Source organism: Pinus tabuliformis, chromosome 1_2, assembly GCF_031772625.1.
Source record: "Pinus tabuliformis cultivar Carrire ecotype Pingquan chromosome 1_2, CPIR1, whole genome shotgun sequence".
Lineage (NCBI taxonomy): Eukaryota > Viridiplantae > Streptophyta > Pinopsida > Pinales > Pinaceae > Pinus > Pinus tabuliformis.
In genome coordinates, this window is record NC_142298.1 from 272,276,755 (window position 1) to 272,303,565 (window position 26,811).

At 39.2% G+C, this 26,811-nt stretch overlaps 1 protein-coding gene across 3 annotated transcripts in view; it reads right to left on the reverse strand.

The window, feature by feature from the left end:
- The window catches only part of MIS12 (minichromosome instability 12 (mis12)-like protein), a 320,193-nt gene that overhangs the window by 12,971 nt on the left and 280,411 nt on the right, over positions 1 to 26,811 (reverse strand). For all 3 annotated transcript variants that reach the window (XM_089395035.1, XM_089395033.1, XM_089395034.1), the window contains exons 4-5: positions 12,557 to 12,658; positions 12,194 to 12,332 (exon numbers count right to left, since the gene is read on the reverse strand). In XM_089395035.1, coding sequence (XP_089251161.1) covers positions 12,194 to 12,332; positions 12,557 to 12,658 — 241 coding nt within the window. The remainder of the gene's footprint in view (positions 1 to 12,193; positions 12,333 to 12,556; positions 12,659 to 26,811) is intronic.

Genomic DNA, 26,811 nt, shown 5'->3' on the forward strand with positions numbered 1-26,811 from the left:
CATACATGATCAAAGACTCAAAACAAAATACAAATAACCAAGGAGGCTAGAAATGGCCTCTACAACAAAAGTAAACTGTGATGGTGACCAGACTGCAATACTAGTACTATTGGCTAGTAGCTACTGCCAGAGGAGCCAAGATCATCTCGACCAATCTCTGGATCATCATCATCAGAGTCAGACAAGGGGCCCCATGGCTCCTCATCATCATCATCATCGTCTCCAACTGCAACTGTAGAAGTGGTACCAGTACCACTAGCAAGCTGTGCAGCAGATGCAAGCTGAGATAGAGTAGATATGCGGCTGCGCTTCTGTCGTGGCTAAGCAGAGGAAGCACCTACAACTGGAGTCCTTGCTGGCTGTGAGACTGAGGCTGGTGGATTGGGATCTGCATTCAATTGAACAGGCTGAAGTTGAACAACATGTTCAAGTTCATCAAGATCCTCATCAGGATCAAACACTGGTGGACGACTCTCCACTACCCAATCTGATGTTGGATCAATGTCTTCCAACACAATGGGATCTGAATCAGGTCTTTTGTTCAGCAATTGGTTTCGTCTGAGCCGAAGGTTGTATTGGACAAAAACTAGATCATTCAACCGTTTTTTATCCAAACGGTTTCTCTTCTTTGTGTGAATCCTCTCAAAGACAGACCAATTGCGCTCACACCCAGATGCACTGCAAGTTTGACTCAAAATACGAATTGCAAACCTTTGCAATTCAGGGCACTGGCCACCAAAGGCCTCCCACCATTGTGCTGCAAAAAACATAGGAGTGTAATGAATTATGAGTTAGATGAAGGCTGAAGCTCAACAAAATTACAAATTATATCTAACTTTCAAATTATAAATGATTTAACAAACTTTAATAAAAAAAGTAAAACCATTAAGAAATTGAAAATTGAAATTTTTGTTTACCTGGCTCATCTGCTTCTCTTGCAATCTTTGCTAGGTTCTTCCCAAAGGTACTTGTTGCATTGCTGAAGGATGTGACCTGTTGATGTATCTCCAGCTGATCAGACTCCGATGGGATCATGCGTTCAATGCAATCAACCAGTCCTAATCTGACCTCCCCCCTCAAAGTTCCTGACTCCTTAGCTTTATAATGATACCATGGGTTCAAAAAATACCCAGCTGCATGTATACGGCGATGGAGTTGATTGTTCCATCTTTCATCAATGATTGCTCAAATGGGCCCATACTTTGCCACTCTATCCTTGTATGCTGTCTTTATTTGCTCCTTTGCTTGATCCATAGCCTCAAAATGAAGCCCATAGCCAACCTTTCCCCATCCACCAACCGCAACACCTTAACTAGTGGCTCAGCAAGCTTCACAATCTCTGCTGCCTTTCTCCAAAAAGTTTCTTCATGGACTTTCCTTTTCAATTCTTTGCCTTCTGGTTTGTTAGACCAATTGCTTTGATTCCATTCATCACTGGAAAACATCTTTTGCAAGTTTCTATGTTGGGAAAGCATAGATTGCAATGTCAAAAAATGTGTAGCAAATCTAGTGATGGCAGGCCTAATAATATCCTTGCCTCCAGTGTGTTTCCTCATGAGACTCAAAACCAGTGTATGATTGTAGATAAATTTTGTTATGCTTTTGGCATGATCTACAGTGTTTCTGACCCAATCTAATTTTCCAATATCCTCAAGCATGAGGTCTATGCAATGTGCAGCGCATGGGGTCCAAAAGATGGTCTTGTGTTTTTCCTCTAACAGTTTACCAGCAAGAACATAGTTAGAGGCATTATCTGTGATGATTTGAACAACATTAGCCACCCCCACCTCCTCAAAAACCTGATCCAATAGCTGAAACAACAAGTGGCCATCTTTTACCTTATCAGATGCATCAACTGATTTTAAAAACATGGTTCCCTGTGGGCAGAAGACAAGAAAGTTTATGATGGTACGGTTTCTTTGATCAGTCCATCCATCTGACATGATGGTACACCCTGTTCTTGCCCATGAGTCCCTGAACTCTTGCAAATACTCATTAATGGATTGAATTTCTTTCTGCAAATGAAACCCCCTTAGCTCTTGCATAGTAGGGCCTTTGAAGCCTTTTTCCAGCAGCATGTATGGCATCAAACATAGGCTCATAATATGGTGAACGAGCAGCATTAAAGGGGATATCAGCATCATACCACCATCTAGCTATGTAGTCACAAGCAGTCTCCCTCAATTCTTTCTTCCAATGGTCATCTAAAGTGGGCTGAATTTGACCTTTACTAACTTCAGGACCATGTGCATCTGATGGAGAGGAGGGAGTGAAATAACTTTTGATAGTCACATCACCCTTTTTCAAATTCATTCTACCCCTTCCCTTATCTTGAACAGAACCAAAAGAGGGAGGAACATAACGGAAAGGGTTGGATGCCTCAGTTTGAGGGATAGAGGAAGAACCCTCAAAATCATAGTGGGGGTTGGTAGCCATCATTTTTTGTATCTCCCTCTTCCTCCCAATTTCAGCCTGTATCTCTTTTTGCCTAGCCTTATCTTCTTTAAATTTCTCAAAGCTGGCCAACAAATTCTTTCTAATCTCCCCAATTTCTGATGAGGTACATGGGGTAATTTGGCCTCTAATCCCTGCCAAGTGTTGTTTCAGCCTATTAATGCCCCCAGGACCTTCCTTAATTTTCCTATGGCAAAATTTGCAATGCATCTGACTATCAACAATTTCAACATATGCCCAAGCAGGATCTTTTGCTCTAGGTGCCATTTTTTGACTAGGAAAACAATCTGAAAATGAAAAAAAAAAAAATTGATTCAATGTTCATTTATTTGACAAAAAACACTCTCTAAGCTTTCTTGATATGCACCTAAAATTTACTAAGCAAAAACAGATTTATAGAGGTGGAAAAAAATACCTCCAGGCACAAACTGCCTCCTCAAGCTTGCTCCAAGAATCAGCTCCTCAATGCTGCTCCAAATGGCTGCCCAAGAAGCTCCTCACTCCAACTACAATGCTCCTCCAAGACTCCTCACTTCTGCTCCAAAACAAGCTCAAGAACTGCTCACTAATTCTCAAAGAAGACTCTCACTCAAATGCATAAGACTGCTATGAGTGAATGAGAGCATTTGGGTGTCTTAAATAGGGTTTGGGAGGGGGAAATGGACCCCAAAAGCATTTAACAAATTACTATTACCCTTTGGAATCCATAAACTGCATTAAACATTTGAAAAATTACCAAAAAAACGAATTTTTTTTAACTTTTTACGCTGCCCAGCCGTCCCAAGTGTGACTCGGCCGAGTCATAACGGACCCGGCCGGGTTGACCGAGTCATGTGTGACTCGGTCAACCGGACCGGTTAGGTGGCCGGGTCACTCCTCAGGCTAATGACTCGATTCGACTCAACCGAGTCGGTTTCGAATCGGCCGGCTTGTAAAACAGTGGTGCCTTCAGCTCTCCTGTGATCTGCAACCTCCCTCTGATACCATGTTGAAATTTCTAAGTCTATCCGTTAGAAATTTTATATGTATTCTTCTGGTTTATTTCTCCTACTTGTTAATTACAAACAACTTATTTAAACATATAAACATCAAAATAAACACAATACAGTCTCAACCATCTACAGATCAACAGCTGAAAGAAATAGAAAACACAAAAGTGACACCATTATTTTTGGACAACTTGTCCCCGGAAAAACCCAATGCGGGAAAACCAGTCCAACAATTTTAAAGGGTTATATTATTATGCAGTATATCCTTGAGCACAACTGGGTGCCAAACTGGCTCACCCGACAGAGAAAATAACTGGCAGTAATACCTCTCTATTCGGAGAGAGATATTCAGAAAATCTGCCCCACGAAACCCTCTTCAGCAACACTAAAGTACTGCGTCAGCCCTCCTGGCCTCTGCGTCAACCTCAGAACCCTCTACGTCAGCCCTCAGAGGCACTGCGCAGCCTCTAGGACCCTCTGCGTCAGCCCTTTGAGGCACTGCGCAGCCTCTGGGACCCTCTGCGTCACTCTCGTTGCCCTCTATGTGGATGACACAAGCCCTTTGGCCTCTGTGTTGTCTCTGCTAGGATCTGCGTGGCTTGCCCTGGCTTCTACATCTGCCTTTGCGCTAGTCTCTCGGCACTATCTCTGTCTAGTACTCACTGCCGATCACTAATTTGACTTTACTTAGCAACCTCGCTCTAGTAAATCGAATGACTGATCACTCTGGTGTGTTCTCCAACTGACCCTCAAGCCTCCTATTATATTTTTCTTGTTGGTCCTTCAACGGCCGAGATTATATCTCTAATCAACGACTAAGATTAGATTTGGCTTAATCCATGACTTTTGGAACCTTCTAACCCAGTTTTATATTAATAACCATTAATATTTTATTTTTCCTAAGTTTAGACTTAGGAACTCCATTAAAAATATTAATTATTTTAATATCTCCCAAACTGGTACAATCTGTCCAAACCATTTTTGTGTCTTGGAGATCTCATGTGCTTTAGCCTCTCCACCAATTTTCATGGCTAGAGCACATCCGATGCTACCCCAAATCAACACATGGATCCTTTGGATCCCCCTCCATGTGATCCTTCCTCTATTAGAAAGAGACCATTATGGCTTTATGACACTTTACAGGATGCTGAGAGACATGTTGCCCCAAGAGGAACCTTCAAAGATAGCAAGAAGCCATGTCGATACCAGGGATACATTGTAGCTATGAGCAACATTATACAGGTTGAACCATGAACTTTTGAAGAAGTTGTGAAAGAACAAGTTTGGAAGGATGTTATGTCTAAAGAATATGAGTCCAATTTGAGGGCCATGGTATGGCTAAGGCTGAGTATATTCATGAAAGTATGGTAGATCAGAATATGAGTCCAATTTAAAGGCCATAATACGACTGAGACTGAGTATATTTCTACTAGCATGGCTACCGGTGAGGCAGTATGGTTGAGGAAGGTCTTTGGAGAGTTGTTTGAGCAAGTACTAGATACGACTGTGATATACTGACAATCAAAGTGGGATCCAATTTTCGGAGAATCTGATGTTTCATGATAGGTCCAAGAACATCGAGAGTAGATATCACTATATTCAAGATATGGTGCAGAGAGGCGCAGTAAGGCTCCAACACATCTCAACTGATGAGCAGATAGTTGGCATTCTTACCAAGCCTTTGCCGAAAGGGAAGTTCTTGATCTTTAGAGAGAAGCTTAAATTGGTGGATGTGACCCTTCCTGGAAGGGGTCACAGTTGATCACGAACACTGAGCTCTAGGAGCTCCTGGGGGCTTGGGGTACTCCTTGAAGCTATAGGGTTTGGAGGATCCTCATCATTCTGATAGGTTGATCTCCCCAAGTCAAGTCCACGACTTGACGGAGTACATACTCGAGCATGCATCCTACCCACAAGACAGCCTTGTTGGGATTGTCACTCATCTGGCCAATGAGTGATGAGACATAGGTATGGAGGATCTTTACCTATGGCAGACGCGTCTGGTAAATTGATCTCTCTAAGTCCGGGATGCATGGTGTTCAACCACTTGATCACTAAGGATCATGTTGGATATGACATAGGGTATGAAGGATCTTTACCACTTGTGGTAAATCAATCTCCCCTATAATCGATGAGGATCAGCCTGTGGATATAGGGTTTGGAGAATCTTTACCCTAGTGGTAAATTGATCTCCCCTATAATGATTCTTCTTCTTTAGATCGATACATCATTGTTCAGTCGAGATGAACAAAGATGAGATGAGACAAGATGAAGATATGTTGCAGCGACGATGAGTTATGTACATCCAAGATGAGACTTATGGTATAGCCGGATATTCTCATTAGCTGAGAGTGAGTATTGAAATTTGGGAAGCTACTGTCAAAATTTCCTCATTAAAATCGATGGATAGAATTTAATTTTTGACTTTTGACGAAGTCAAACACAAAAAGTCAAGTTGACCTAGAGAGAGAAATTGACCCTCCTCCAACTCATAAATTCATTGACTCTTCATTTGGCATCATTCAATCATCTCTTCATGGTTCGATCTGATCTGAAATATTACAAGACAAGTTCACACATGCGAAGGAGAGAGGAGCTTTTGTTGACCAGTGTTGACTTTATGTTTTGGGCTTCTTTGACCAATGTTGACTTTGGTTGATCTTATCTAGTTTGACATATTTCTGATTTGTCTTGGAGATCGAGCTAAGGGAGACTTTGACCGAATTGTTTTGGGCACTTTGACCATCTTTGACTGCAGATTCTGTCTAGGGTTTGACCACAGGTTGACTGGGGTTTGACTGAATTGTAGGAAGGTTTTTGGGTTTGTTTTGACTGGGTTTGACTGAAGAAGGAAGGTCGCATTCATCGCTAAGTTGACAAAAAGTTTCTGAGCAAGTTTGACCATTGACTTGACTGGTTAGGGCAGGTTGTTGATTGTACTTCTACAGGGCCTATTACCTGATACTTCGTAGGAGATATCCCCATGAGAAATTTTTCTCCATGATGAACCTCAATCGGCAACCAGCAAACCCTTGCAGCCTCCTACTAGCTCGTGTGCCATTTCTCTGCCACCTAAGCCAACCATGTGGTCCCTCACCCACCTATATTGATCATATGTTTGAAGATGGGCCTCCCAAATCTGAAGGTATGTGTTGTCATTTGGTAATTGAATATTGGGTTTACTTATCATGGATACTTCTAGGTATGGATTGATGGGGGGATTTGGCGGAAAGGATGGGGTTAGTTTTTGCTCTTGTTTCCTTGATCTCTTTTGGATGTTACCCTTCGATCTCAGTCCCATGGGATCTCCTTTATTAACCATTTGGTTCTAGGGTGGTAATACTTGGCAAACCCCGACTTTGGGTGTGTGGTCTCACTCCTTTATCCGCATATATTACTCCCTTTCCACTCACTATACCCCATTCATCATTTCTCCCACCTGGGTCCACATTTCCATTCTGGGTCCACATAGGGCCAACCTCCCTATTCCCTTGACCCCACCTTGGGTCAGGGTTGGAATGATGGCCCGGAGGTTCAAGCAATTAAAAGAAAAGGAAAAAAGTATAATTGTCCACATTTAACAGGAAATTGTACCACAAAATGCAAAAGATGGTCAAGACAAAATAACTAGCACGTGGGCAAAAGCCAATACAAGAGCTCTACCCCAATCCATGGTCATCACCCTAGTTCCATAGGCCCTAGATGAGACTCCTTTATCATTCAGGAACCCATGATTGTCCCAACCCCCGGAGGGCAATGAACCGCCCTACCTAAAAAGGGGTAATCACTGCTATATCTTACACAACATGCTCTTGTCCTTTGAGCCCCGAGCAGTTAATTAAAGAAAATTCATAAAAAGCAAAAGGCATATAAAGAAGGGTGGAAACATCGAGGTCAGGGCACCTCATATACCATGATTTCTCCCTCCTACACATTACATACCCAGGTGTGGGTTTCCCCTTATCTAGCTACCCCCTATGCCCCAATACAATGTTACTTGGGAGCGGGAGCGGAAGCGGGGAGCGGGAGCGGAAGCAGGAGCGGGAGCGACCATTTTCAGAAGCTCCTGGTTTGGGAGCGAATCCCGGAGCGATTTTTTAAAAATATATATATTTTTTATATTTTTTATATTTTTTAATTTTTGATACATATATGTCAACAAAAACATGTAGAATGATGAATTAGATATAAAAAACATAAAAAAGCATAGATTGAACCATATAACAACAATCATCTAGAAGTTATAATCTTCATCAACCACGTCCGCAAGTTAGTAACATAGTAACATACAACATATTGAGTCTCATGATTCATCAATCTTAAAGTTTCAAGCTTTCAAAATTCAATATATAACATTTATCATCATTGATCACCAAAGTTGTACTTGTAAGCTAAGTGTAACCATTACAACAAATAATATCTAACATGAAATGAAATGTTATAAAATGAAATGAAATGAAACAACTTTCAACTTTCATGAAGCATCATATTCATAATTCATTACTAATGAGTTATAATTGCCAACTTCAAACTTAAATTGTCATATATTGTTTAAAAAAATATCATAATAAATATGAAAGAGTCAATAGTTATAAAAGCTACTAGAAACTAGAAAAGAGAAGTAAATCTATTATCTATTTCTTATGCTTGGGCCTCTTGCCACCACGAGAAATGTCTAATTTTTTAGTCTTGTTGCAAAATCAGGATCTTTGTCATTAATATCACCCTCCAAGCATTAATATCCAGAGGTATCTTTGTCATTACCTTTGTATCTGTATAGGGATCTTTGTCATTAATATCACCCTCTAAGCATTAACATAAGATAGAAAAAGCATAGCATGTCAAGTCAAGATTTTGTTTGAGTGATGCGTACATTTTTAGAAGGGTCATGATAGAGGAGTTCGACAACCAATGTCACTAACATCAAGGTACATAGAGGGATTGGTACTCTTGATTAAATATGAGTTCCATACCCTAATACATGACAAAATTCAATGGAAACATTGCAATCCCCCAATCCTGAAATCCTGAAAAACTGATAAGTCTGCTGGATTTTGAATGAAATCTAAAATTCTACTTTCTCCATATGAAATCCAATGAGGACAAAACCACTCTCAAACATCCTGAGTCATTTCATGGTAATGTTAAAAATTTAAGTAAAAGGATGAAAATGAAAATTAAAGAAAATGTCACTTTTACTTTAAGAATTTAACATTACCATGAATAGCATATCAATACTAGGGCCTAGACTTGATCATTAAGTTGCCCCACTCAAAAACTATTTGTTTCTTTCAAAAAAAATTGCATTTCGAACATTACTACAAAAAAAAAATGCAAAAAAGGCAAAACGCTCCCGAAAACGCAGGGAGCGAAATTTTTTTTAGGGAGCGCGCTCCCGAAATCGCTCCCTTTTCGGGAGCGATTTCGGGAGCGCGCTCCCGACCCGCTCCCGAGTCACTCCCGCCCGGAGCGCGGATCGGGAGCGGGAGCGAGGGGGGGGGCGCTCCCCCGCAACACTGCCCCAATATGTGGCCCAAGATTGCCCCTCTCATTCCCTACTCCATTCCACTTCTTTATCACTTGCTACCCCCATTAGAGGGATGTACCTTGGACATATTATCCCCTTTAAGGGCTGAAACCACCTAATAAGGTACTTGGTTAACCCCCTTTGGAGCTTGGAGACACTAGCACATGCCAAAACCCACTACGGAAGGGCATACCATTATGAAGTGCCCACTTTGTTATCCATGAATTGTAAGCTCTATTACCCGATTATTCTAATGACTGGTTGTATTGGAAGCCTAGGGGACGCATTGGATCTTATGCAAGATTGCAAGTGGTTTCCATTTGGGTTTGCTTTCCCTATATGAGATCCTAACACCTAGAGGTCTACATTGGCACATGTAGGGTGTGCATAGAGAGCCATGGGCCTCTATAGCAGCAGACAGCACTCCACAGATCTTTGCAGATACTCAGAGACTATTGGCGATCCACTTTTGGAATGATGGTGATATGCTTGGTACATTATGCCCAGCAGGCCCCCATAAGAGCCCCACACTCTTGACAGGTGTCCCAACACTTGTACGATGCCATGGCAACATTCATTCCACCACTTGGACCCTTTCAGAGGATCTACAGGCATCTCCGATTCATATGGAGACCCATGCGGTCATTTATGTGCCCTCAGACCCACTAGGAACACCACACGTCTACTACTGGGAGAACAAGGGCCCACCCACTTGTCCATCATATTCTGAGGAATTTACTCCTCAATATGGCACTTTAGGATATTATCGAGCCTTTGGAGGGCCTTACGATATGTACATATTATTATTTGGCCCCTTGTAAGGCTTATTTTTACACCTGCAAGCTAGTTTGGTGGGCTTGTCACCAATCGGGGTTTTGTTTGCACATTATTTTATCATTAGGGGCTAATGTGGGCCTATAGGCTAATTCGAACTCCTTAGGAGGCTATATATTGATGTGAGATACATTCATTTGGATCATCACTTGACTTGGGATCTCTCTAATATAGAGAACATCACATTTTTTACTTAAGAGGGTATTTTTTGGAGATGGATGAATTTTGACGTATGGATTTGGGCTATTTATCTTGCCTTGGAGCTTTGTCTTGTAAGCGAAATGTTGGTTGGATTTGGGCTATTTATCTTGCCTTGGAGCTTTGTCTTGTAAACGAAATGTTGGTTGGATATACTCTATAACATTGTAAGTAAATTTTAATGTTATTATTCTTGTTGTTGCATACTGCTAAAATTAGAGCTAGTTGTTGCATGATTGAAATGTGGAATTGAGCATGTTTTAGCTAATTTAATGTATGGGCCAATATTATATGAATGAAATGTCCTAGATATTATTTGTCTTGATAAGCTTGCATCGTTGCTTTGAAGTATAAATGCTTGAAGGTCACTTTTCTTTTCTTTCTCTCAACATTGGATGAAGCTGACTTTTTGGCCTCCTTGATCAAGAAACCAAGTTCTTACTCATCATCATCCTCGACTCCATATGCCCAAGTGAATTAGAAATTGATCCCCAAAAAGGATGGTCATCCCCTTCAACTTTTTACCATTTTCCCCTTTTTCCCCAAGTCTAGCCCCATTAGGTCACCCAGGGCATCAATTTCCTGGGAATTGACCCAAGGAAAAACTTCGATCTCCTATAGGCTACTGCGTTGGTGGGTCCCCTCCCTCTCCCCCAAGTTTGAGGCAATTCTAACAGTGGAATCTCTGGGAATCCCAAGCCCTAGCTCTAGGATTTGCCTAGGCATCCCCAAGGCTAGACCTCAATAGGATCGATACAACCTTTTGAAGTAAATATTCTTGTTTGGTCCCTCACCTTGTCCAGGATAGGAACATCATTGGTTGTTGCATTCCATCCCAAACCTGGGCTGGGTCCACTTGGCCTCATGTGGTCCCACTTCTCAATAAAGATTATTTGTCAAGGACCATTTGGGAATCCAAGTTCCCCAAGGATTATAGGGATTGAGAACCTTGTTTATAAGCCTATACTTTCTCCCTCAACCCTCCAATCCTCACCCCTTACCCCTGATGGACCAAGTCCCTTGCTTAGAGAGCAAGCAAGTTCCATTCTTCACTCCATCCTTGGGAAAAGGTTTTCAGGGTCACTTCTCACCTATCCATTGACATATACTTTACAAGTGATCCCTACACTATCGAAGCTCCTCCCATCGGTGAAAGTGCGTAAATAATAGGGAGACTTAGCTGTGGTGACAGTGGGCTAAGCCTCCACCGTTGCCCTTAACCTAGCAGTTGCCCTCTTAGGAACCCCTTTAGGTCCCCTGCTAGTTTGTGTGGTAATAGAGCCGAAAATTGCAGACTAGTACTTTGAATAGATTTGACTTTATCTCTCATGATTGATTGGTTTTTGGATTGTTGATTTGAAAAGTCAAGACACTGACGTTGATTTGTTGATGTATGTACTATTTCTCTGCTGAACATTTGATGAATCTCGAAGATGAAGAGTTTGGTTGGGTTCTACCCCTTGAGGGGTTTTGCCCCGGTCTCTGACCTAAATCTCTGTGCCTCATTGATCTTGCTTGTCTTCTATTATGCATACTACTTATTGTTCTATCTACAATTGCATATTGTTATTGGGTGATTGAATATAAATTGGAAAAGTGAATGCTACTGGAAGAAGGAATTGTTTAAGTGATTGTTACAGCATAGAACATTGTGAAAAATTAACAACAATGGATGAGAATGTCATTTCATCCTTTACCAACTATTGGTTAGAATCTTAGAAAGCTAAAGCCTAAAACTTATATACATATGATATGATTCCCAATCTAAATTGTTTCCACCTCTAAACCCTAGGCTTCTAGAATCTCCCAAGCCTATGATTACTTGGTCACGTGTCAACGTCCCAAGATTCGCTCATTGCATTGGTTTTTGTGACTGTAGGTCAATTAATCAACTCTTGAAATTGTTAAGCACTAGCATATACATTCATACTTGAACAACTGCAATTGAAATAAGTGTATCAACATATCATTCATTTATTCATATTGATAGCCACTAGATTAAGAAGGCACTTTAATCATTGTAAATAAGCTAAAAAAAGCTTAAAGAAGATCATTCGTATTTTATGTCATATCTAAAGGCATTTTCTAGTTCGCCTCTAAAATTTTCATGATCATCGATGTCAACTATTTATACACTCTATCATGATTTACTAACTCTTGCACAATGGCATAACCACGAAGAGAACATCACCTTTCATAACATCATGTGTGGAATTCTCTTCCAAAGGGCAGAGGGCCTCATCTAAAGCCTCTGCATGTTGGGTGTTTACTGCTGTCTGCCTCTCTAGAACAGTCAGTTCTCTGTGGAACTCAGCTGATTCCTTTCCTACCTGATACATGTTAATCATCCCTATTTCAGCAAAAAATTTAAAACAAAAATGCAAGAATCTCATGACCATACAAGTATTGCATACAGAGCTTCCAGATATCTGCATGATAGTGTTCCATGTCTAGCCCAGAAAAGGCCATGAATGAAAGTAGTCTTTCGAAAATATAATTAACAAAATCACTGTACATATAATTAGGAATGCCAACAAAAATTGCACCAACTCACAGCAACAAGTTTTTCACGCAAAAACTCAAGTTGAGTGTCCAAATCCATATCTGATGATCTGTCTCCACATGATGATCCAAAAACACTTAACTTGGTATTCTTCTGGAAGAGCATAGACATGATAAGTATTAGCAACCTCTCAATCCTCTACGTTCTAGTAAAAAAAAGCTTTTATGCAAACTAGAACATTACAAAAAAACAGAATTAGGTAAAGCACCATAGAAATGGAAACCTCTAAAGCTACCATAGAACATTGTTAGTTAGAATCTAAGTCACCAGGTTCGAGTTCGAGTTCGAGTTCGAGGACCTTGAAATTCGAATAAAGTTCGGCAACTCAAATTTTGTCGATAAAATTCGACATATAGAAATTCCAAAAAAAAAATGTATATTAAAGATAGAGGGCAGATTTATACACTTATAAAGACTATCTTATTGTTAGAAATTATATTAACTGAAATATACTTCATATTCAGCGATGGAATACCCATAATTCGATGAAAAGCTTGAAATGTATAGGAAAAATCAGCAAGTTATGTAGCACATGAAAATTGCTAATGAGTCAACCATATTGACAAAGAAATAATGAAAATTTCTAAAAGATACCATTTGATCACCAACCAAAATATGATGTAACCATCAAAGCGAATAGAACAGTAAACTAGTAAAATATTTAAATGCTTCATATTAAATATTTAAATGCTTCATATTAAAATATTTAAACACTAAACTAGTAAAATATTTAAATGCTTCATATTAAATATTTTAAACTCAACTCTTTTTTAAAAATTAACTATTTAAATAAAAAAATACCAATTTTATCTTAATTAAACTACCTTGTTTTAAGTCATTTCCAAAATTAAAAGGTAAATATAACTTATAGTCATGGTCAAGATTACCTCTATTAAAATCATATACGTAACATTTCATTGTTTTAATACGTAACATTTCATTTTATTACATTTGACTGGACGTATTGTTTAAGAATATATACTTACTCATTTCCAGTCATCTTTTGAATGCATCCCCATCTCTGACTTATTAAATAGGTAAAATGAAAAGAGATTGTGTTGAGAAGTCGCCGAACCTGTTATCTAAAGTCAAGTCGCCAAGTCAGAGTGAACGGTATTTTAACGACTCTTCGATATTAAGTTTCAGAGTCAAAAGTCTGAGATGGCGCTTTACTCATGGCCGTCTCGTGGAAAAAATTTGCTGGTTGGAAAATTAATCAAAACACGCACCCTTCGTTTCCAGCGATGAATTTCGACGTGAATTAATAGGTTTCCTCAAGGGTTTTGGGGTTGTTTGAATTTAATTTTGAACCTCAAAAATCTTGATACACACAGAATGAATAGCCGAAAAACATTTTGTTTAACTCATTTTATCAAACGCCGCTATATAAGACCATATACTTGTCACGAACATATTTAAATATTAAAAACGAATTTTAACGCATCTAAACGAATTTCAACGCATCTAAACGATTTTAATGGCGAATTTAATCGACAAAAATTCGAATACGGCATGAAATTCGAATACGGCATGAAATACGGCGAACTTGAACGAACATATTCGTTTGAGCTTGAAATACGGCGAATTTCGAATTTTATGGATTAAAAACGGCGAATCCGGTGACTTAGGTTAGAATCCATAAGAGAGAGGAAACAACCACCCTTTTCCAATTCTTTTTTCCATCCCAACTATGGCAAATGGAACGTTTAGAGTGTCCACTTGAAATTTTGGACACACTAATCATCTACACAGTTTTATTCCGAAATATTTCTGACAATATGAGCAACTGTAAAAATATGCTTTTGTTGAATGTAATAAGGTTCTCATGGTTTCTCGAGAAGAATTACCCTCTAGGTGAAACATATTAATTTACAACAAATCACTCAGATGGCAACTATTACCTTCTAAGTGAAACATATTTATTTACAACAAATCACTCAGATGACAGCTATGAGTGGGAAACAAGTGTTGAAGAACTTCAAAAATATTTGGTGACAGAGCTTGCCAATTTTAACAATCATGAACAACATTTCAAGGAGTTAAATGAAAGGATCTAACAACCCAACAAACTATCTCTGTGACAAGGCCAAAAATTTTGGATAAGATAGCTCAATTGGCAATGGTCGTGGAAATGAAGTCTCACCGAACCGGAAGTCTTGGGTTCAAATCTTGTGCTATCCCCCCGATCGGGGTGAGAAGTTGAACTTGATGAAGATAATATATGATAATTTCATTTATGTCTAATAAATGACAACAAAAACATGTGAATGGGACCACAATGTAAAATAGTGCCAATACAATGTGGGAGAACAAAACAGCTTCTATATAAAGCAAAATGCATAATGTGAAGTATTGTTCAAGAGTAAAGCCCCAAGCACTAGCCCACAAAGCAGAACTGGAAAAAAAATGTAAAAGGAGAGTATATCCAAAATCCCGAATACAAATAATGAAAGCATATTAGGGCATACCAGGGTTAGCTCTCCAAACACGTAAAGACCTAATGGAGGAAACTATGTATAGAGGACTATCCAAAAGAGGACTTTAAAAAAGAGTTGGACTGCACAATGTGTTGTTGCCTCGAAGAGGTAGCCTACCAATAAGGCCTAGAAGCACTAGTCTTACGACTAGTATGAGATATGGACCAACACTATCGCTTTGGTCTCTGGCAAATAGAGATGGGCCTTCGCCTCCTCACTGATCTAGGACCTCGAGCAATGCTATTGTCAATGTGTCACTTGGTCCTCTTACACCATATTTTTAATGGGATGTCCAAGGACAATCTTCATGACATATTGAAGGATGATGCTTATGGACTTCCTATGTACCAGTTGCAAATCAAGGACATTATCATGGTGTACATGTTATCCTTGGTACTACCCTTATGGTTTATTTGAACCTTGGCCTACTAGGAGGAAGGTGGCAATCATGGCGTATGACTTGGCAAAATTAGTTTGTCATGGCTTTTTCACTCTCTTCAGCATATCAAATGTATTGGTCATGTTTGTACCATTTTTGGAAGTTGCTTCAGTGGCATATCATGTATTTTTCATCTTGTTGCAAGTGCTTGTCCATGGTTATAATTGTTGAGGAGACCCCATTGTCATATGAAGAAGACCATTCTCAAGGTCAAGGTCATGCTCAAGGTCATTTTATTTAGAGGTCAAGCACCCAATGAGTGCTTCTAAGGTTTGTCCTAGTGTCAAGAAGTCAATAGAGTCATTGTCATATGAAGAAGACCCCATTGGGCACATTGTAACATGTCAAAAGAATTATTTTTGTATTTAAAAGTGTCAAAATACCCTCCAAGACCAAGTCATCCTGAAACTAAGAAGTCGGCCTCATTAGGGCATGCATCCTCCTTGGAAGCCTATATATAGGAGGGAACTCGACCTCCTATGGACACTCACTCACTCATCATCCAAGCGAAGAAGAGGCAGAAGAAAGGCAAGCAAAGAAGGATAGAAGGATGAAGGACGAAGTGTTTGGGTTATTTCTCTCTCTCACACGTGCGAAGATAAGGCTAGGGTTTTGCAACTGCAAGGTCGAAGTTGTGAAAATTGCAGAAAGAAGGTCGAAGAAAGGACTATTAGGTCACCTACAAGCCCTAGAAGGAGAAGCAACCTAAGTGAAGGTCAAAGGAAGCCTTGGAAGCCCTAAATTTTCTCACATGTGTGGAAGCAACAACTATTGCAGGGGCCGAAAATTTCAGACCTGCAGTGGAGGCCGAAATTCTGTAGCTGGGGGTCGAAATTGTGTAGCTAGAAGAGATTTGAATAGGTTTGTCTTGGATAGAAGAAGCACATCATTTGGAAGGTCTGGCTTGGTCTTGGAAGGGTATTGGTATTGGTCTAGAGGTCTTGGAATTCGTCATTTGAAGAATCTATAAGAAGAGAAGAGATTTGTGGGTTTTCCTCTCAAGTGGAGAGGTTTTGGCCCTGGCTTGCAGCCTACATCTTGTGTTCTTGTGTACTATTGATCTTCATGTTTTTGGTAGTTGTTTGATGATAAGAACAACATAATAATAAGAGAAGAAGCTAATAAATAAGAAAAAGTAAAAAAACATCACAAGCAGTTATCAAGTATAAGAGAAATCAACCTAATTGCAACCCTATAGATTTCTCAACACCAGCATAATGGGAATCCACATCCTAAGTGTATAGATGGGAGGAGGGAGCAATTGTGGATGCATGAATTACTAGCTCAGCCTTTGTTTTTCCACCCCTCTTGTGCGCCTTTTACTTTTGCTTGATTTTTCCTTGTATTACTGCTCATAGCTCAAACGATTAGAGCATGCTTTCAATAATGTATAGCAATTGTATTACCCCTTAAGGATGAGTCATTTCATTGTACATTGGGCTTGGGGCATGCAAGGGTTCCTTTTATTGATGTAATGGAGCAATAAGTGCTCAGGAACCGGGTGATAGCCATAATGAGTGAGGTAGAGCTCATGTTAGGCTTTTTCCCACGAGCTAATGTGTATGTCCCGACCATCTTTTGCATTTTGATATTCTTTTTATTTTACTTTGTGGCCATGACATGCTCTTTCTTTTCTTGTAGTTGCATCAACCTACCAAGGCAAAGTTTTGGGCCTTACCCAAGTATGAGGATGTATGGGTGCCAAATCCCAAAGAACCAATGGTCAGTTGAACCCGAAGAATGGATGTGAGATAAGGGCTTGTAATGTATGATGGAAAGTGGTAAGTATGGAATGGGGATAGATGGAACTACGCTATCTCAATCAAGGATTCTAGAGTAGTGCCCCTCTTGTACCCATTGGGCCATTACGGAAGGTTCCACTGGACTAGGATCAAAGATTAACCCCCCATTTAAGGTGAGGGAACAAGATCACAGTCAAAACCCCTCTTTCTTCTAGGTCACCCCATAATCCATATCAAATGCGCAAATACAAACAAGCATAAGAACCTAATTGCAAAGTGTATAAAGAATCTTTTGATAAAAAGCCCACCTTCATCCATGTTCTCTTGTTGGATGGGTGAGAAGCATATGGTTGATGCAAGTAGCGAAGACATAATGGCACATCATCAGCTAGTGGTGGTTGTCAATGGATGCATGGCTGGCTGGTTGGATGTGAAGAATAGGAAAAACAATTATACTATAGTTTCACCCATTTTGGTAGGTAATTCGATACAGTAATCATTAATTCATCAACCATCTAGAATCTAGATTCCATCAGTTACAAACAAACATACACTTTTTTAAGTCATATAATAGATAGTAGACCACTAACCTATGTAATGAAATAGGTTATCTAGAAAATGTCAATAATAGCATGACACAAATAGTTATGCTTACAAAATAGGCCATCTACAGACTAAAATATGACGACCAAAAGTTATCAAACAATTAACTGAGCTAGTTGTTAAACACCACTATATAGAAGAAGTATTCACCAATTGCGAAAGCGCCCATGTTGGTAACTATTGTAGTAGTGGAGTAGCACCACCATGCATCTTCCACCACTCCTTGACAAACAATGTTCCACCATTGCTTATATTGAGATCCTCATCATTAGTATCATCCTTCATTCTTTTCCTCTTGTCAACCCTTTGTCTCTACCACAATTCTCTAGGAACATCAGTTGCCACTACCCAAATTTGATCAAACTACCTAATCCAAGCCTCAAAATATGGTAGAAAAAGTTTAACATGCCTAATCAATGATTTTAGTTTGAGTGACGGGTACATTTTTGCTAAGCCCATGACAAAGGAGCTCAACATTCAAAACCACCATCCCTGGGGTGCATATAGGGCTTAGTACTCTTGATTAAATGCCAATCACATACCCTCATACATGATAGAATCCAATGAAATGTCGCAATTCTATTGATCCTTAAATCTCGAAAATTGTTAAGTCTGTTGAATTTTGAATGGGATATGAAATTCTAATTTCTCTATATGAAGTCCAATGAGGTTGGAGACACTCTCAAACATCCTAAAACAATTAATGGAAATGTTAGAAATTTAAGTAAAACTTCAAGAATTTAGCATTACCAATAGGGAGCATCCAAGAAGCATCTCAAAAGCATGACAAAAGAACGTACTGGAGCACAATTTTCCTTATGGGAACATGTATGAAAGCAGTGGCATTTCCAAATTTCCAAGGTGCACGCAGATCGATGTTGAAGCATGGTTATTTAAGTAGCACTTCTATAGCATTCTTGCTTGAAGCACGGTTATGAGGTTTGAAGTTGGGGAGGGGGATGATTCTTGCAACAATGTTTGAGACAAGTATACCAAGTGTGTTTGTTATCACCAACTATTTTCCTGATAATACGAATCAATTTCTTGTTGCTTGACTCGACTAACCTGTTCCCCACGGATAATAGTTGGCTCAGCCAACATAATGTTATACTGGAAACAAAATGATACTAACATAATAGACCTGAAAATGTTGGCATTATCTAGAGTAATTTTGTTGGGGACACCAAATCTATTAATGATGTTGTCCTCCAAGAATCTAACAATGGTGGTCATGGATGAACTCTTCTATGGAACTACCTCCACCTACCAAATGAAAGAATCTGTGGCCACTAAAACCCAACTATGACCATCTTTGGAAGACTATGAAATCTACCCAATAAAATCTAACCCCCATTGTTGGAAAGGGAGCACCACTATAATCAAGTCCTATGGAAAAGTAGGGAGCTTTTGCCTCCCTTCAGATCTTTGTCAAGCTTCATATGCCTGAACAAAGACGTGTGTTTATAAAAAGAGTAGGCCAATAGTATCCAGGGTACATGACTTTGTGCATAGTGGTCCTATTGTCGCAAAATCTAGCAAACTTAGTCCAAAGCCTTACTAAGCATAGCCAAACCTTATGGAAACAAGAGAGAGGGTTGCGACTATCACCTCAACGACCTTTCTCTTGATTTTTAGTGGAATTTGGCCATAAGGGAGGCTTCCCTACACCTAAACGATATTCTAATACTATGGCTCAAGGTGATGGATAAGAAGTCTATAATATGGGACAAAGTACTAGCAAAACCTAGAAAGGCCTAGATATTTTATGCCAAGTTTCAAGTACTCTAAACCTAGACCAAAGATATCGTTGTTATAAGTTAGGGTTTTATTACTTTGCAAAAATATGATGCACAATGTCATATAGCAGCCAAAGAAAAGGCCTTTCAAGGATAATCAACAAAAAGGGAAAAAGGACTTCCAATAGACACTAGGATTAGAGCTAGGAAATGGAATATTATGGCTAAAAATTATGTCTAAACATTAAATTAGGATAATGACAGTCCTAATAAGGATTTAACTATGCATAATGCTAGATTTCTCATTTATGTGATTTATTGATGTAATTCTTAACTTATGAACCATAGACATACAATACAAATTCACTTTATATGCTAAATTCTACCCTAAAAGCCTAGTGACTAACTCTAAGTGGTAAAGGAGGAGAAATTTAATATTTTTTGTGGGTGATCAACACAATAATGATTAGTGACTTATTCTAAATGGGCTTTGTTACCCACCACTTTGTGGGTGATATCCCTAGGAGAAAATTTTCTCCATGATCGTCCTCAACTGGCAGCCAGCAGCCCCTTGCAGCCACCAACTAGCTCGTTGTGCCATATCTTTGCCACTTGAGACAGCCATGTGGTCCCTCACCCATTTGTCATGATCGTATGTTGGAAGGTGGGCCTCCCAAGCCTAAAGGTATGCCTTGTCATTTGGTAATTGAGTAGTTTAGTTTACTTATCATGGAAACTCTTAGGCATGGAATAATGGGGGGATTCGACAGAAAGAGTTGACTAGGTTTGTGCTCTTGTCCCCTAGGTCTCTTTTGGGATGTTAACCTCGAACCCTAGTACTGTGAGATCTCTTTTATTGGCCTTTGGGTTTCTGGGATGGTATTACATTGGAAAACCTAATTTTGGATGTGTGGTTTTGCTCCCCAATGCATATATATCACCCCCTCCCACTCTTATAACCCTTTTCCATCATTTCTCCCACCTGGGTCCACATAGGGTCAGCCACCCTCCACCTCTTGCCCACATCTTGGGTCGAGCCTGTAATGATACCCCAAGAGGTTGATGTAGCTGAAAAGAAAATAAAAAGCATAATTGGCCACATTCAATAGGAAATTGTACCACAAAATGCAAAAGATGGTCGAGACAAAAACATTTAGCACGTGGGCAAAAGCCATTACATGATCTCTACCCCTTCCATGGCCATCACCCTAGTTCCTAGAGGCCCTAGATGAGTCTCCTTTATCATTCAAGAACCCATGACTGTCCCAACCCCTAGTGGGCGATGAATTGCCCCACCTTAAAAGGGGGTATCCACTACTATACTTTATACATCATGCTCTCATTCGTTTGAGCCCCGACCAGTTAACCAAAGAAAATTAGAAAAGGAAAAAGGCATACAAAGAAGGGTGGAAAAATCAAGGTCGAGGTAACTCATGTACTACGATTGCTCCCTCCTACACATCATTTACCCAAGTGTGAGATTCCCTTTTATCGGCTACCCTATACCATGGCATGTCACCCAGGTTGTTCCCATTCATCCCCTACCTTGTTCCATCCCACCATTTGAAGGATGTACCATGGACATATCACCCCCTTTGGAAGCAGAAACCACCTAATAGGATGATTGGTTAAACTGTTAGAAAATCATAAATGTAGAAAGATTCTCTTTGTGTTGATAATTACTTGTGATTTTCTTATATTCTTATCAACTTTCTTGTGTTCTTCTTTTAACTTATTTCATTAAGCATTTACCAATAACCATAACATGAAGATCAAAGAAACCAGATGTAGGTGGACAGCTAGGGAAAAACCCTTATCTAGGAGAAAACCCAGTCAACGACTCTTCCTTTAATACTTTCACGAGATGATCCAAGACTTCTTGACCTAGACACAAACTTCCTCCAATCACCAAGTCAGCCCTTCCCTTCTTCTGCAAATGATAACCTTCCAGTAACAACTTCGACCTTGCAGCAACAACTGAACTTCAACCTAGATGCAACACTTTCATCTTGAAGCAACACTTCGACCTAGAAGTAGCACTTCGACATAGAAGCAGTAAAAGAATTTTGACCTCCCCAAAATCAGAACTTCGACCCAACAAAATTTTGAACCAACGGCAGAAGAACTTCGATCTTGATGCAGTACTTAAACCTTCCAGCAATAGCCCAGCAAATTCACATGTGTGAGAGAGAGACAACCCAGAAACTTCGACTTTTATCCTTCTCGAGCAATTCTCCTTCTTCTCTTGGAATTTCGCTCTTTTTCTCCTCCTCCTTCTATATCGAACTTGTGAGAGAGTGTGCTTAAAATGAATCAAACTGCGTTGTATATATAGCCTCTTTTGGAGTTCGAATTACCCTCATGTAGGCCGACTTGGTGTGGAGATGACAAATGACTTATTTTACTCAATAATAATTATTTTTACATGATTGAAAAGCCCAAGAAGGGTCTTATTAATGTCTTAATATAAAACCTATAAGTCCTCAATGGGGACATTGACCTAAAATATGATGACCCAAGCATGTACCCCATGCTTTAATAAGTCATAATAATAATAATAATAATTTATTTTGATCAATACATTTCATTATGACTCAAATACAATTTATGCAAATTGAACCTAGTTACATTCTTCAACACTCCCTCTTAACTAGGGAGGTATTCATACATACAATGATACATATACAAGTACATGGAAGATCTCAAAACACATGAACCATGAAGAGTTTAGGCACTCACGGTGCCATGGACTAGATTCCTAACCAGGGCAATCTATTTGGGTGGGACTAAGATGGACTAAAGCTTTCAGCTTTTCTAGGTACCATAAGGCTTACTTGCTAACCATCAACCCAGAGAACTAGGTGCGCACTGCAAGGTCAGAGCTCTATGACCAACACCACCCTCCCTACTTTGGGAACTAGACATCAACACACAGGCCAGCCAAATGTCCTCCCAAGCATACACAATGCCTCAGCACATCAAATCTCTCCCGATAAAATAGATCGGTAACATCGAGCATGCTCCCAAAACTTCAAGAGATTTACCTAAACAATCACAACCCTAGTCACTAACAAACTTTAAAATATACATAAGTAAACACAGACCTTCAAGGTTTTCAATCATCTTGATGCTGCTCACAATTTATCATAGTAGGACTTAGTGTTGAGAATCCAATAGGGCAGTAAATATGTTATTTCTCTTTAACTTGATAACTGTTTGTGTTATTTTTTACCTTATTAGCTTTGTTCCTTATTATGATCATGCTTCGGCTCCACTTGCAATTGACTGAGAACATTTACTACAAAGCATATGTCTAGTAGAGTATTCACCAAGTACATCAATGATCCAATAAGTTGCCTATACTTGGAAGGATCCACAGGGCTGGTGGTACCACTGGTTTGTACGCTCACGCATTTAATTTTTGTAGACATTGATATGAAACATAGCCATATGTAATATATTTTAATAATTGAATAAATGAATGATGATTACATGGCTATGGTGGTTCTCCTTATACATTGGTTGACTGACCATGACAAAATAGAGAGACATGTCCTTTCGAAACAATGTCTGTTCAATATTGATTAAGTGTTCTTAACTAAATCTACTTAATAATTTACTAATTAATCATTTATGTTTTATTTATTTTATTATTTGAAATATATATATATATATATATATATATATATATAGGTATTTTAGTTTATGAATTTTTAATTCATAACGTTGCTTCTCCCTTAAAAATGCTTTGTCCTCAAAGCATAAGTAAGGTTGGGTGTTCTTGAAGAAAACATTTTGACTCCCAAGATGAGTCATCCTCCGGTATTTTCTTCCATTTGATGACGTACTCCTTAATCGTCTTGGACCGTAATACCTTCTCCCTTGTAGGGAGTATACCTTCAGGTTCTAAGACGATTCTTCCTTCTTCATCAATCTCCGGTATCTCTATTTGAGCTATTTAGTTTTGCCCTAGTACTTTCTTGAGACTTGATACATGGAAGATATTACGGATTCAACCATTGTCTGGTAACTTCAATCCATAAGCTACAATACTTATTTTTTTGATTATCTGATACGGGCCATAATATTTAAGTGATTTGTATTTTTCCCCTATTGTTTTAATGACAAATGCTTATAAGGTTGGAGCCTAACAAAGACCCAATATCCTTCTTTGAACTCCCTTTCAATGCGATGTTGGTCGACTTGTTGTTTCATTCTATTACGTGCCATGGTTAGATTTTCTTTTAATAAGTTAATGATTCTTTGATTTTCTTCTAAGTGGTTTTTTACTACTGGAACCTTAGAATCGAGTAGTGCAAAGTCCTTCCATCTGGGTGGTTCATAACCATAGAGAGCTTGGAAAGGTGACATTTTAGTCGACATATGGTAGGTGGTGTTATACCACTATTTCGTAAGGTGTAGCCATTGGGTCCATTTGTATTGCTTGTTGGTGACGAAGCAACGAAGATATGTTTCCAAGCATTTATTTACGACTTCAGTTTGGCCCAATGTTTAGAAAATCATGACTTTTTCATTTTCCCGATAATATCGCGCGATTAATTCAGTGATATTTTCATTTTGAAAAAATCGGGATTAAATCCCGATTTTTTGGGAAAAATCTTGAGTTTTTTTTTTTTTTTTTGAGGAGGAGGAGGTGACACAACCTACCCAGGCTACCCCTGTCACTAGTAAAGGATGTGGTCTACCTCCTGTAGCTCTTAGTTCTTCGGCTTCTAGAGCACAGCAGAGTCAATTGCCAACGCCACTGGCATCTACATCTAGAGGGAAATCTATTGCATTTTCTCGTAAGAGGGGCAGAGGAAATCAGTGGTATTAGTTATTTGGTTCATTTCATTGTATCTGACATTATGACTCATGATATGAAATACATTATTATATTTTTTGTTGATATTTTGAGGCTGAGCTGGGACTCAGGAGTCAGGACTGACTATTCAGGACATGATTCACTGTTATGTGTGATGTAGCACTAGAAATGATATTACACATCTTATATATCAGTTATTTTATCATATTTATGTGTCAATGTATTTATTTTATGTTGTAGATGCTTTAGATATTAAAACAATTGAAAAAAAATGAATATTTATGTATTTTACGCCTTTTTCCCGATTTTTACGATTTTTTCGATTTTTCCCCCTCGTCGAATTAATCCCGATAACGATTTTCGCAACATTGGTTTGGCCATCTCTCTAGGGGTGGTAGGCTGAACTGATGTTGAGGGATATTCCTGCCTGGTGGCGAAAATCCTTCCAAAAATTGCCTTTGAACTTTGCATCTCTATCACTTACCATGACTTTTGGAAACCCATGTAGCTTGTATACGTTTTTGCAAAACATATCCGCAATTTGCTTAGTTGTGTCAGTTTTTTTGATAGCCATAAAATGGGTATATTTAGTGACTCTGTCGACTACGACAAATAGCTTGTCCTTACCGTCATATATAGGTAGTCCTTCAATGAAGTCCATCGAAATTTCTTCCCATTTCTGATTTGGAATGTGTAGTGGGTGTAATAAACCCAGGGTTGGGAAACTTTCACTCTTATTCCTTTGACAAACATCACATTCTGAAACATGCTTCTGAATTTCCTTGCTCATACCCTTCGAATAGAATGATTGTCGAATGTTGTAGTAAGTCTTGAAGAAGTCTACATGTCCAGCTGCAGGGGAACTGTGAGATTCGTTTAGAATTTTCATCTTAAATTTGGATCTTGGCATTAGGTAAATTCTACCTCTGTACCATATTATGTCATTCTTCCATTCGAAATCAGTATATTGATTGATATTTTCAATCATAGAATCACAATCCTCATCCTTGGCATATTCAGCTCGTATTTCGTCCAACCACTCTGAAACGACTACCATCACAGCACATGTTGTGTTGCCATCATCCTTACATGAGAGCGCATCAGCTACAACATTCTCCTTCCCTTTCTAGTGCAATATTTCCAGGTGAAATGGTGATAGCTTCTCCATCAACTTTTGTTGTTCTGTTGATAATGTCTTTTGTTGAATTAAGAATTGAAGACTATTGTGGTCAGTTCGGATTGAGAATTTACTTCCTAGCAAGTATTGGCACCATTTCGTTAAAGCATGTATGATGGCGACCATCTCATTTTGGTATGTTGATTTCAAACCTTCTCGTTTATTAAGTTTCTTGCTCTCAAATGTTATAGGGTGGTTGTCCTGCATTAATACGACTCCAATTCTGAATCCTGGCGCATCACATTCGACTACGAACGGTTTGGAGAAATCAGGAGTCGCTAGTACTGGTGTGGTTGACATTACTTCCTTTAGATTCTCAAAGCATTCTTCTGCCTGGTCATTCCATTGAAAAGCCTTCTTCTTTAACAAGTTAGTCAGGGGTGTCGTCAAATGAGCATAGTTTTTTATGAATCTTCTGTAATATCCCTTTAGACCTAGAAATCCTCTTAGCTTGGATATGTTCTTGGGTTTGGGCCATTCTTTGATTGCTTTGATTTTCTTGGGGTCCACTTCGACTACTTGCCTGGATATAACGTGTCCTAGGTATTCAAATTATTTTTGCCCAAAAGTACATTTTGATAACTTGGTGTAGAATTGATTCTTCTCTAATACAAATAGTACTTCCTCCAGATGCTTCAGGTGCTCTTTCCATGTCTTACTGTTGTTGATTTGGGGTAGCATCGGATGTGCTCTAGCCATGAAAATTGGTGGAGAGGCTAAACCACATGATATCTCCAAGACCCAAAAATGGTTTTGGCAGATTCTAACAGGTTTGGGAGATATTAAAATAGTTAATATTTTTAATGGAGTTCCTATGTCTAAACTTAGGAAAAATAAAATATTAATGGGTATTAATATAAACCTAGGTTAAAAGGTTCCAAAAGTCATGGATCAAGTCAAATTTAATCTTAGTCGTTGATTAGAGATTGAATTTCGGTCGTTGAAGGACCAACAGGAAAAGTATAAGAAGAGGCTTGAGGGTCAGTTGGAGAACACACTGAGGGAGACTAGTCAGTTCGATTTCTGGAGCGGGCTTAGCTGAGAAATTCGAACTAGTGGTCAAGAGAGCAACAGGAGGCAGCGAGTGTGGAAAAGAGAGTCGGTAACAGCACCAGGGGAACAGCGCAGAGGTTGGACAGGTAGACGCAAAGGCTGCAAACTACGCAGTTACTGGAGGGCCTGCGTGGATGATGCAGAGAGACCCAGTGCTGACGTAGAGAGGCAGGGGTTGACGCAAAGGGTCTAGG